The 13,068-nt window shown below is 39.9% G+C and overlaps 1 protein-coding gene across 2 annotated transcripts in view; it reads left to right on the plus strand.

Annotated features, from left to right (window-relative positions):
* WAPL (WAPL cohesin release factor) overlaps positions 1–13,068 on the plus strand; it is a 97,928-nt gene that overhangs the window by 52,766 nt on the left and 32,094 nt on the right. For both annotated transcript variants that reach the window (XM_075217025.1, XM_075217026.1), the window contains 4 exons: positions 6,193–6,304; positions 9,434–9,531; positions 10,257–10,333; positions 10,524–10,699. In XM_075217025.1, the coding sequence (XP_075073126.1) occupies positions 6,193–6,304; positions 9,434–9,531; positions 10,257–10,333; positions 10,524–10,699 (463 nt within the window). The remainder of the gene's footprint in view (positions 1–6,192; positions 6,305–9,433; positions 9,532–10,256; positions 10,334–10,523; positions 10,700–13,068) is intronic.

Here is a 13,068-nt window from a genome sequence, read left to right on the forward strand (position 1 = left end):
TATGTGACGGCTTTAATTGCAGCATGATATTTTCAGAAAAAAAATATTTGTTGCATGTGGTTAAGTTTATTTATTATGCATTATGTTGCCAAACCACCTAAGGTTGCTTTTTATTTTAACTAGTCATGATATGGTAATAATCTACAGGTTATTTTATGTGTTAATATACATGTGTAGAGACACTATTACTTTTCATAAAGCCAGTTTTTCAATTCTGGGCCAGTGTGATCACAACCAAGAAAAGCTGAAGTAGGTCTTGTGTTCTGCAGTCGTTTGCTGTCAGGAAGTGATACAAAACACCATTGGAAACTGGTCCGCAGTTGTGCTAAGGTTTTGCATATTCCAACTGATTTTTGTATTCAATAAGAAGAAAATAACTGAATAGATCCTTGCTCCCTCTAGTGGATGCTAGTATTAGAAGGCTTGTATAGTAACATGACTCTGCATGCTTGTATTACAACAGTGTATTTGTGAAACATACTATCATTTTTCATCACTGTCAGGTCAAGAAGAAATTGAATCTAACATCCTAATTGGTATGCGATAAACTTGTTGAGCATAAACTCCATTACACAGCAGTACATGTTTGTTTGTCAGCGGCTACAAATGCCAGTTTAGAAAGTGTCAAAAATTCAATTACAATTTTGTGGACTTTTTAGCATAATCATTATGGGTCTTAGTAACTTTTTTTTAGCTGTGTTTTGGGTCTGTCAAAATGAAGCAAAAGTTTGTTGCATGTTATATCAATGGTACATTAAAGCTGTACTAACCTTTAAAAACAAATTGCTCAGGCTATGTTCATATTTAAGTATGTAATTACATCCCTTTGCCTTCTCTGCTGTATTTGGACTAGATTTGGCAACACCCACAATGACGTCAAACCTGTTTCTTGTAGTATTGCTCTGTATTTATTAACCCAATTTTCCTGGATGGAAATCGGGGGATGTCGGTGCAAAGACCAATTGGCAGCCACAATTAAGGGATCATGCCTTCTAATTGCCCCACCCCTCAACCCCTCTTCTTCCACCATATTATAATGGTGAATAAAATAGATTTGCTGGTTCCTTATTATAGAGCTGGCGGAACCCTGCGAAAAAAGTGCTGCACAGCATAGCCACGGGTCTCCTGCTAGGGCCATCACCAAGTTTGTAAAAAGTATATAGTAGGTAGTAGTGCAGGGATAGCATAATGCTTTACTAATTTTCTTTTCTATTGCAAATCCATTTGGGGGACACTCCTACCATGAGGTATAGAGGGGAGCTGAGCTTGGGAGTAAGGCACTACTAGCAAACTTGTCTGGCCTGCTCCCTCCCTCCCTCTATGCCCCCTGGATGGAGGACAACCAGTTTTTTTTTTTTTTTTTGTTTGTTTTTTGTTTTTTTCTTTAACATTGCCTACAATAAGGGTACTTTTTAATCTAGTTCTATTTATTTATGTTTTTACACCTATTGGTGGTCATGGAAGTGAATACCACAGATGAGAGCAGGGAGGGCACTGACGGGGCGCTCCCATGCCACTCCGCGCTCTCCAACACGGGCTGCTCGGCAAAGGGGTCATCTTGTTGCAGACTTCAGTGACTGGGGACCCAGGGCAGCGATAGACCGCGCCGGGAGCCGCTGCATATAGCCCTAGTCTCCCCCAGCGCAGCTTAGGCACGGCTGCCGGCAGTCTCCACCTGCTACGGAGGATTCAGAAATCGTGGGAGCCTGAGGTAGCAGGGGGTAGGGGGCTGTAACAATGTCAGCTCCCACAGAGTATTGGATGGGCAGTCAGAACTGAGGAGGTGTCTTTTGACTGGTCGGTGGTACCTGCCCTCTTGCTGGATTTTCTGTGAGGAAAGCCCCCATTTTAGACTGCTTCCTTGCCTCTGCAGTGCCTGGTCAGTTTTTGTACCTGGGGAAAGTTGTTTTTTCTACTGCTGTCTGGTTTGTGACCACTTTAGTGCTTTAGTTTGTCACTTTTATTACTGTTGTACTCTTATTTATATTGGAGGGCCTTTGTCTTAATTGTCAATGTACTCTGTTTATATATTGAGTACTGACCCTTTCTCATGTTATGTTACTGTACTCCTTTCTGTGTTTTGAATACATACTTATTAAATATATACTAGCACTTGCTGACAAATATTGTGCTATAGAGATAACTATTGTGTGCGTAAAACTCTTGGATCACTGTCATTGTTTTCTTTTTCCCTTTTTTTTCTTACGGTGTTTATACAGTATGTCAGAAAAAGGGCCTAGTTCCTGGTCCAAAGCTGTCGGGACCAATCGCGGTTGTGTACTTCACCTGTTTCAGGTGTCTAGCAAGTTGCAGAGTGGACATTCAGACCCGGATGCCCAGTACGTGGCTTGTGAGTTCCATGATCTATGTCTGAGATCATCTGGGATGGGGTGGGTGGTGCACCCAACCTGATGAAGCCGACCTGGGCTAAGGAACTGGCAAGATCCATTGCCGAACTTAGATGGGAAAACGCATGTCCAGGGACCATGTTTTTCCTACTCATTCTCTAGAGGCTTCGTCTATCGGTACCCCTCCTCTGGGATAGTTGTTTCAGTGAGACCTTGGCAGCATCACAAGCTTTTTGCTTCCCTGAATGCAAAATCTAGAGAGATTGGTTCAGGGGTTGGTCAGGGAGTCTTCCACCCTGGAGAAGATGTTGAAGACGTCTTCCATCAGACCGGATAAATGCCAGGCTCATCCCTAGGTTCATCGGTTATGACACTGATTTGAACCACTCCCCTCAAGAGGACGGGGATGTTCAGGAGGACTCCGATTATGAGTACCTGACGGCCTGGGAGGACGATTCCTCTAGTAGACAGGGGGTAGGGGAACTTATTTTAGCGTTCCAACAGACCCTGAATATTACTGATGTTGAACCAGGGATTCCAGAGGTTTCCATGTTTAAACGGAAAAAGAAACAATGGGTTTCTTTTTCCTCCTTCCCACAGTTGTCTGAAATTTGGGGTCAGGCAAGGCATAAAGCTGATGGTATATTTCAGGTTCCAAGAAGGTTTTGATTCTCGTACCCTTTTTTAGACACAGACGTTGCAACATAAGATACTCAGCTGAGTGTGGATGCTCCTATTGTACATCTGGCAAAATTCACTACCATTCCTTTTCCTAGTGCTGCTTTCTTAAGACAGTGCAGATAGGGAATGTGAGAGGATTTTAAAATTCATTTATTTAGCTTCCGGATCTTCATTTCAACTCATAGTGGCGGGTGCTTTGGTGATAAAAGTGGTACAAAAATTGGCTAGCACACTCATTGACAGCATACAGTCTGGGATGCCTATATCTGTATTATATTCATTAGCCGAGCATATTAAGGAAACCTCCAAATACCTATGTGACACTCTCTCCTTGAAGCAAGTTTGGGTCTGTCCAGGACCTTGTAATTTATGGCTCAGATCTTGGGTAGTGGATGCAGAATCCAAGAAGAACTTGGAGGCGTTTCTCTGATGGATCAGTACTCTTTGGTCCGGAATTAGAAAGGATTATTTCTCAGGCCGCTGGAGGAAATCACATGGATGGGTCATAAATTTAAAAAAGTCCAGGCTTGTCCCTGCCCAGCACATGTGGTTTCTGGTCTTTTGTTCGACACTAGCTGCCAGAAGGTGTTTTTGCCCCAGGACAGAATTCTGGCCTCTCAAAAACGGGTGCAAAAATTATCCCACTGGCACATTTACATCCTTCAGTGCATGAAACTGAAGAATGGCGTCTTGTTTCGAAGAGGTGCGGTTTGCTCACTTCCATTCACACCTTTTCCAAAATATCTCGCAAGGTGATCCAAGTCCAGTCCTCAATTGGCAACCCAGTTCTTCCATCTATTATTACTTACCAGTTAATCTCTTGTGGTGGCTGAAGGGGAGGAATCGGGTCCTCCATTCTTAGTGTGGGACTGGATCTTAGTGACTACAATTTTTGCGCACAGCGACATTGCCCATCAATCTCCTCGAACTCCGAGCAGTCTTAAACGCTCTGGTGCAGGTTCTTCTGCGTAACATTCAAGTTCAGTTCGACATTGCCACGGTGGTAGTGTAAATCAACAAGCAAGGGGGGACCGGAATGCCTAGTGGATGTCATGACAGTCTACTGGAATTACTGACTGGTATACATCATCCCTCCGATTCCAATGTTTTAGGTGCTGAAAAAGTGGGAGAAGGTGCCGGTAGTTCTGCTGTCTCCAGACTGGACGAGAAGATCCTGGTACACCAATCTTCAAGGCATGGTGATCGATCCACTTTTAGAACTCGCTCTTACGGAAGATCTTCTCAGCCAGGGTCCGTTCTTTCATCAGGACTTGACTCAAACTGGCTTTGACAGCCATACAGTTGAGGCCCTGTTTCTCTTCGGAAAAGGTCTCTGTGAAAAAGTCATCCAGATGATTAAAGCCAGAAAACTGGCGTCTGATAAAAATGATCACTGGGTCTGGAAGTCAAATGTTGGTTTGAAATGCGAGGTGCCCCCCCTCTTTTTTTTCCATCAGGCTCGTTTTTTTGGTGTTCTTTCAGGGTCTGTGACTGACTTCCTTTAAAGTTCAGGTCTCAGCCTTGTCTGGTGTTTTCCAAAGATGGCTGGCTGTGTTGCCTAAAGTCTACACCTTTCTGCAGGGATCCTTCATGTCCACCCGTCTTTTGTTCCGGCAGTGGAGTTGAGACCTGAATTTGGTTCTTTTAGTGTTGCAGAAGTCTCCATTCGAACCCTTGGAATCTGTTCCCTTTAAGTTTCTGACCTGGGAAGTTTTCTTTTTTGCAAAACTTTCTTCTACAATACGTGTCTCTGAGTTGGCGGCTCTGTCTTGCAGATTGCCCTTTCCATTTTTTCACTCCGACAGATCTGTTTTACATACCAATGCCTCTTTCAAACCCAAGATGGTGTCCAATTTCATATCGATCAGGGTATTATTATCTCTGCTTTGACCTCAGGACTTGCAATCTGGTAGTCAGAACTCCCTTCTTCTCTTGGATGTGGTTCAGGCTTTGCAGATCTATGTGGACTGCACGGCCTCCTTACGTATGTCTTCTTGCATTATGCGACACTCCGTTGCAAGATGGAGAAAGACTACCATTCGTCAGGCTTATCTCTATGAGGAATCTCCCGTTCCAGACAAGATTACTGCTCACTCCACCAGAACAGTTAGCGCCTCCTTGGCGACGCTACATGGAGTCACAATCGAGCTGGTGTGTCAGGCAGCTACCTGGTCTTCCGTCCACACGTTTACCAAATTCTATCGCTTCAGTGTCTGCTTCCAAAGACGCTAGTTTTGGCTGAAAAGTTACGCGCAGTTTGAGCGTACCCACCCGTTGGGCAGCTTTGGAATGGTTCCTATGCAGTTTTCCCCAAATGACTGCACAAGAAAAGAGGTTTTTGTTTTTTTTCCCTGTGTTTTTTAATCTCAGTAAAATCCATTTCTCTCGACCCATTTTGAGGACACTTGGCTCCCACCCTTTTGTTCTGACTATTTCGGTTGAATGTGCCTTTAGCCTTTGTTGGTAAAATAAACTAGTTTTCCTCTGTCCAGGGGGCATAGAAGGGGTTTGCAGGCCAAACAGATTTGTTAGCATTAGTGTCTTCTGCCCAGCACAGCACCCGATGTACCCCATGGTCATCAATGTCCCCCAAATGGGTCATGAGAAACAGATTTTATGGTGTGCGCACACATCCTCTTTTGCTTTCCAATTTTCCTTTGTTCCAAGCTTTTGCCTAATGCTACTATCATTCATGTTTTTGATAATTATAATGGCACATTACACTGGATAGGTAAACAATACTTTCTATGACCAGACCCTGAGAATTTAGCCCTCGGAAAAGTTACACACCTTGGTACACTACATACACTTTTAATATTGTCGAACAACACACCCTGTCAATACGCTATGACAATACAAGAAGATTCCACTTTTTTTCTATTTCATCTTCGTTCTGTATTAAATCACCTGAAATTCTTTCTTCTGATTAAATCCCCCCCCCCCTCCTCCATGTGAGACCAATGGATAGTGTCGTTTTATTCTTTATGAATTTATGAAGTCTATTTTGTTTTGAAACTAGGCTGCATTTCAGCTTTTATTAAATCATTGTGTATGTTTTATGTAACAAAACCGCCTTTTTATATATGTATGAATTGCTTAGTGTATAGTAGTGGTTTGTTGATCATGTATAGTAATATAATGCTGTGCTTCTTTAAATCCTCAGACTGGCCATTTAGCTATGGAGACGTTATTGTCTCTCACGTCGAAACGAGCAGGAGACTGGTTTAAAGAGGAATTAAGACTTTTGGGTGGACTTGATCATATTGTGGACAAAGGTATGTTTTCATTTAATGGAATGTCTTGTACATATTCATGAACATATTCATCAACATGAATTGGAACATAGCTTGCTGAGGACAATGCAAGAATTTAAATGCTTTTCTGGTGACTTTCTTCTGCCTGGTGGTTTCCTACTTTATATACAACACTTTGGGGCAGCACGGTGGCTAAGTGGTTAGCACTTCTGCCTCACAGCACTGGGGTCGTGAGTTCAATTCCCGACTTGGGCCTTTTCTATGTGGCGTTTGTATGTTCTCCCTGTGTTTGCAGGGTTTACTCCGGGTTCTCCGGTTTCCTCCCACACTCCAAAAACATACTAGTAGGTTAATTGGCTGCTATTAAATTGACCCTAGTCTCTCTCTCTCTGTCTATCTGTGTTTGTGTGTTAGGAAATTTAGACTGTAAGCTCCAAAGGGGACTGATATGAATGAGTTCTCTGTACAGCGCTGCGGAATTAGTGGCGCTATATAAATAAATGGTGATAATGATGGCATTTGCTATATTACCCATCGAGTGGAAAGGTTTGACATTGATTTTCTTTCTCTGCAGTTTGTTCACTGTTTTTCTCTAACTTATATTAAAATGTTTAAAATTAATTTGCAAATTGGTTTCAATCTGAGGCCAGCAGTCAAAGCCTAGGCTGATGATGTTTTCCTTACCTGGGGCCACGACAAACATGTGAATGTGGAAAAGTTAATCAAAACAAAGCCACCTTATATCTCACTCACAATTGAATTGAACACCCAGTTCTCTCACCACTAATATTTGATTCCAAAGCTGACCCTCTTTAAGAAGTCTTTAATTTCTCCCTGACTTATCTCAAAATACAGTCACAACCTAAATTATTCAGATACTGTAAACCGAACAACTACCTGTCTAAAAGCAGCAGTATAATTCCAGAGTCTTTGACATGTGAATTCTTTAAGAACAAATACAGAATGTTATTAAATGGAATTTAATATGACAGTCACAATGCTTATTGAATAAAATTGACACACTCAAATACAAAGGCAAAACATTTCTCTCTTAAAAATAATACCTCAGTAAAAATAAATTGTTATAATATACATGTCACGTAATTCTGCCATGTTAGGAAGTCTAGGTGGACTGGACAATTTATCATTAGAAGGACGGCCCCAAAAGCCTACAATTTCTCACTATTCATTACCTTTCAGATAGTATCTTTCTCACCAATCTCACGTTGCTTTCCCCTCACTGAAAGACGTGAGTTTAAGCTACACTGTTTTTCTTTTGTTTTATTCATTTATTTATTTTTTTGGTCAGGAATACTATAATTTAATTTATGATACTTCGTGTTCAGAAACATAATAGCAATATAACGTTCTGCAGATATGCATATAAAACATGAATGTTTTAGATAAATTCTTTGGGAGGGTACCTTTTCACTATCTTCCACATGTGACTGGCCTTTATAGATGACACATGCCTTGTCTATTTTTACTGGTTACAGATCTATACAGTGTTTTCCTGCAACATGCGTTATGAAAAGCATTGTTATGAGCCTACAGATAATAAAACTGCACTTTAAATGACCACTAATATTGTAGGCACAGCATCTGGCCTGTGCCATAAGTTATAGGGGACAGGCTAATCTTGTGGCTCAGCCCCAGCCATCTCTACATAAACAATTCTAGTTAGGTGAAAAGACACTGTTCAAGTAATCCAGGATGCTGGATCTAGAGTTTAAACGTTAAACCAAATCAAATCTGGGGATTATTAGGACCATAGTAATTTATTTACCTAACTCCTAATTATGCCATAATCATGACACCTGGTTCGAGCATAGTTTAGCTCTCTTTGGCATGTTTAGATTCCAACCTCAATGTTGGTGCGGGGTTTTTTAATTTTTTTTTTTTTCAGAAGACCTTGTATTTCCAAAAATGCAACTTTCTTCTTTATAACCCAAGACTGGAATGCTTAGTAGTTACATGAAGGTGGTAAAATAGCAGAAAATATATTTTTTTTCCTCATAGGTTTATCTTTAAAACAGTAATATAAATGCTGGTGAGATTTCAAATTATCATAAGGGCTTTCTTTATGCTGGAACAAAAAGTTGATCTGTATCTACACAAGGGCTGTTTAATGGTCGCCAACAGATTTGTCTGGACGAGGAACTGATAGAAAGTAAGCCTTCGCCTACCAACCCACTAATACCCCATTCATACTGCACCAAAATCCCGGGTTTTTGCCGGGGCGAGCTCAAACGACCCATGTCTTGGTGCAGTATGAATGGTACAAGTCAAAAATCCCGGGTCTAATAACCCGGGTCTTCAACCGGGGATTTATCGAGGGGTCGGACCCGGGTTGCCTGCACTATGAATGGTGCAACCCGGGTTTTTCAACCCGGGTTGCACAGAAAACAAGATGATTGGCTGTCTGCCTGTCTCTGGAGGATTTGGAATTAGGCATTTCTCCTTAATTTTATGCTTGCCAAAAAGAGGCCATTAATTTTCCATCTAGAAGTCTAGTCTTTTTGGGGTAATCATTGAAATATGCAATGCCTAGCTTTAAAAGCTCCTACAACCTTCCCTTAAATATGTTTCCCAGTCTCTCTATGCCTTTCAGAAAGCCCTCCTAGACTAGTACGACTAAATATATAATTGGAGGTAACCTTTATTCATTATTGTATTATTATATTGTGTATCACCATTTTTCAGCCAATGAAAAGTGCTCTGTTGATGACTCCTACAAATTGCCAGGGCACAGACTTGTGCAGTATGAATGGGGTCAACCCGGGAAATTCCCGGGTCCGAGGTACAGTATGAATGGTGTTTCTGAGCTGGGACGCTCCGAGCCCCGGCAAAAACCCGGCTTGAAAAACCCGGGATATTGCCGGGGTGGCAGTATAAAAGCGGTATTATTTTCACAAGCGCTTCTCATGGAGTAGAGGAGCTGCAGTAGGCATAATTAACATACTGGTTGGGCTTTTTAACATGGTAGTCAGGCAGATAATGTTAAGCTGCCTGAGTAGCTAATTGTTAGTCTCTTATAGGTCTTTAGAGATGCAAGGTTTAGGGAAAATCACCCTTATTTCTTGAAGTCTGTTTACACCTCCGTAAAGGTAAAAATGTTCTGATTTTGAAGTTTTGTTTTCCCCTCTCTAGTTAAAGAATGTGTGAATCATCTTGACAGCGATGAAAATGAGGAAAAATTAGTTGCATTTTTGTGGGGAGCTGAAAGATGTTTAAGGGTCCTGGAGAGTGTGAGTAGCTGCATCTTGTTTATTGATTCTCATTCTGTAAACCTGGTTATATACCTTATCAATGAATAAAATCTGGCAGAGGGAATTGTTGAGGAAAGCTGCTTATGCTTCTGTTGTCATGATGTCTTAATGTTGGCATTGCATCTAATTGATACTATGTTTTTGACTATTGGTGTTTTTGGCTGCTATTAAAACAGAAGTTAGTGACGTTCATTCAAAGGACATTTTTAGCTTTTTAACATGAGAAAAAATATTTTTAAAAATATATATATATTTTTTTTTTACAGAAGATGTTGATATAAAAAAACAAGACATTTGAGCCAGTTTTGTAGTTAATTTCAGAGATTTTGTTACTTAACAGCTGGCCCAAAACACTGGTCATTTGTCTTTGATATTGCCACCTAAATGAGTGCAGTGCTCAATTATCCCTATAGATTTTAATTGGGTTATTATAGGGTATGTTTGTAGATTTTGTGTGGAGTTAACTATTAACACCTTTGTAAAGTTAGATTGGAAAGTTATTGTCTAGTTTGGCCACTTATGCTTTGCTCTTCCTGCTACTCTACACTGACAGTACAAATGGAGGGAGGGAGGGGGGTGGGGGGGTGTCTACTACTTGGTTAATTTCCTTGGACAGTCTTCCCATTAACTGTAATAGTAAAAAAAAAAAATAGATGTTCACTTTCTGAAGGTAATTTATGTTATGGTAACTGTTTTGTTTACAGGTTACAGTGCACAATCCAGAAAACCAGAGTTATTTAATTGCATATAAAGATTCCCAACTCATAGTGTCTTCAGCAAAGTAAGTCTTATTATAGTACTTAGTATAGTCTTATTTGTTGTGTGATGTTAATTTGTTGACTTTCATCTTTTAAAATGTATTTATTTCTTTTTTTAACACAAGCTTTATAAAGGGAAAGGATTTTATAAAGGGGGGATTTTTGTTATCTTTATTATATTGATTGTGTTTTTTGTTTGTTTTTCCTGAGCAGAGCCCTGAGACACTGTGAGGAGTTCATCCAGAAATATAACCGAGCTGAAGATAGCATCTGCATTCCTCACAACAAACCACTCCCGTACCACAATGCGGGTAGCAACGTGGGCAAAGCTGTGGAGGACTGTATGAGGGCAATCATTGGTGTATTGCTTAATTTAACGAATGATAATGGTATTATCCTTCTTTTTATTCCCAGTACCTCTAAAAAAAGTTGTCAACTAATTCCTGATATTATTAGCCAGAACAATCTCATTGATTTTTATGAAAACAGTACATCTAAATTATATATAGGCAGATTAACATTGCATTCCTGTCCTTAAAATAGAAAAATATAAGAAATCATGTCTCCACATTCCTTCCAAAAGCCTTAAGGAGGGTACACACTAGAGAAAATTTCTCCTGAAAATCTTTAACGATTTTACCAGTGTCTGAAAGTCCCGATCAGATCTGTGCTCTTCATCTGTAATAACCGTCTGCTGAAAAGATTGACTCTGTAAACTCTATGGAGACCTGCATAAACTGGTTTTCATGAGTGCATATACGCTTCAGAATTTGTCCATCATTTATAGATCTTTGGTTATAAAATCAAATAAAACTATACAGACTACAATGTGCTTTGATAAGATAAAACAGGATTGTGGGAGAGTACACACTAATGCAATATCAGAACGAACAGTCATTTATCATGTGAAAAACCTGTAGTGTGTACTCAACTTCAGGCTATACACTGACAAAATGTAAAGTACAAATTTGTACTCAGTTTTTTTGTTGTTTTTTTTAACCCAAAAACATGGTTGTTTGCCAAACAAGGGGCGTTATCTTGGAAATATATATGTTCATGCTTCTTAATAGCATCTCATTGCATTTACAATGTTCTCCCTTTGGGATAAATGTAAATTTTCAACTGTCTTGATGCAGGTCAAATGCAGTGGCATAGAGCAAGCAACATTTAAACAAAAAAAAAAAAAGTTAAACACACATTAAAATGCAAATACATACTCTTATTTGGTACAACAATTCTTTTTCACAGCAATTTCCATGTGCTTAAATTGTTAGAAACTAATACTAAGTGCAGAGTTTTAATGGAAGCGTGTGCATAGACTTAAGTGAATCAAATTTTCACATATCCCTCTGAATTGTGTATGCACAGACAAATTTGTTCATTATCTCTTTATTTCCTCAAGGATTCAAAGAGTATAATAGAGTTGGTTTGTGTACATTTTTCATTAACAATTACCTTTGCTGCTTATTTGTTTACCTGTACTTCTAAATAATAACTTTGCACTAACAAATACAGATGTGAGTGTTTTTTACGCTTTTACAGCAGTCTTTCTGTATCACTTGCTAGTTCTGTTTTTAGAACTCTGATAGATGTTGATAATCTTGTACTGATATTTCATACCCCGATGTCTCAAATATGCCTAATAAACTTACCTGTGTATGCATGTATATATTTCTTGCAAGAGCTCCAATATGTAAAATGTTCTTTAGCAGTTGCAGCTGGTCTACAACCGACTGCTCTAGAACAATAGGAAAGTTAGATGGCAAGAAGCAAATACTGTCTCGTGCAATAGTATTATGCTGGTACTACGCAGTTGTTTCCCCTGAAGATCTTTAGATAGTTTGAGTGTTCTGGATACATGTTAGACTAATGTTGATGACAACATTGACTTGGATAACTATAGTGTACACTGGTATGTATTTAAGGAGAGGGTCCTTGGTCCTTATCAGTGTATGATTATTTTAATTTATATTTCACACTCTGGTCTAGGAATATTCACTTGGAATAACTGTGTATTACATTCACTTGGATAATAGGATAGTAGCTCCCTTAAGTCACATTCAAGACTTCTGCCTGCTGCTGAGACAAATTTCATTATAATATGAACAATTATTCGGATTCCTAGGGGTATATTTACTAAAGTGTGTGTTATCATTGATTTAGTACATTCTACAAAATGACAGCTAAGATCTGATTGGTTGCTATAGGCAACATCTCCACTTTTTCTCTTTCATCCTATCTGGAGGACATTGTTACCTTAGGTTGAGAGTGGAGGTTGAGTTGGCACTTAGGTTATCTTTGTTAATGTATCAAAACTGACAAACCCCTCCCCTCTTCAACCCCTGTAGCTCCTCGGTCTTAGTTGAGTGTCCAAGGGAGTTGGGCTTACTTTTATGACAGGAAGAAATTATTTTATTTTTTCTGTAAAGATTTTAACTAAAGTTTTGCAGCAGTGTGCTCTGTTAGATGGCAGAGCACACTTAGACAGTGAGAGCCGGGCAGCTCTCACTTACAACAATCATCCTCAACATTTATTTATATAGCGCCAGCAAATTCCGTAGCGCTTTACAATTGGGAACGATAGTGTATTTTATTTTTATTAACATAAATCGATCACCGCTGACGAGGATTATAGCAGCTGACAGGCTGCTAAAAAAAAAAACGGATACCAGCACTGCCAAAACGGCAAAGAGCGCCGGTAAGTCGGGGGGCCGCCATATTAGATTATACCAAGTCCCCCCCTCTGCAAAAGGAGGGG

The sequence above is a fragment of the Mixophyes fleayi genome, chromosome 6, assembly GCF_038048845.1.
Source record: "Mixophyes fleayi isolate aMixFle1 chromosome 6, aMixFle1.hap1, whole genome shotgun sequence".
In the NCBI taxonomy this organism is placed as follows: Eukaryota; Metazoa; Chordata; class Amphibia; order Anura; family Limnodynastidae; genus Mixophyes; species Mixophyes fleayi.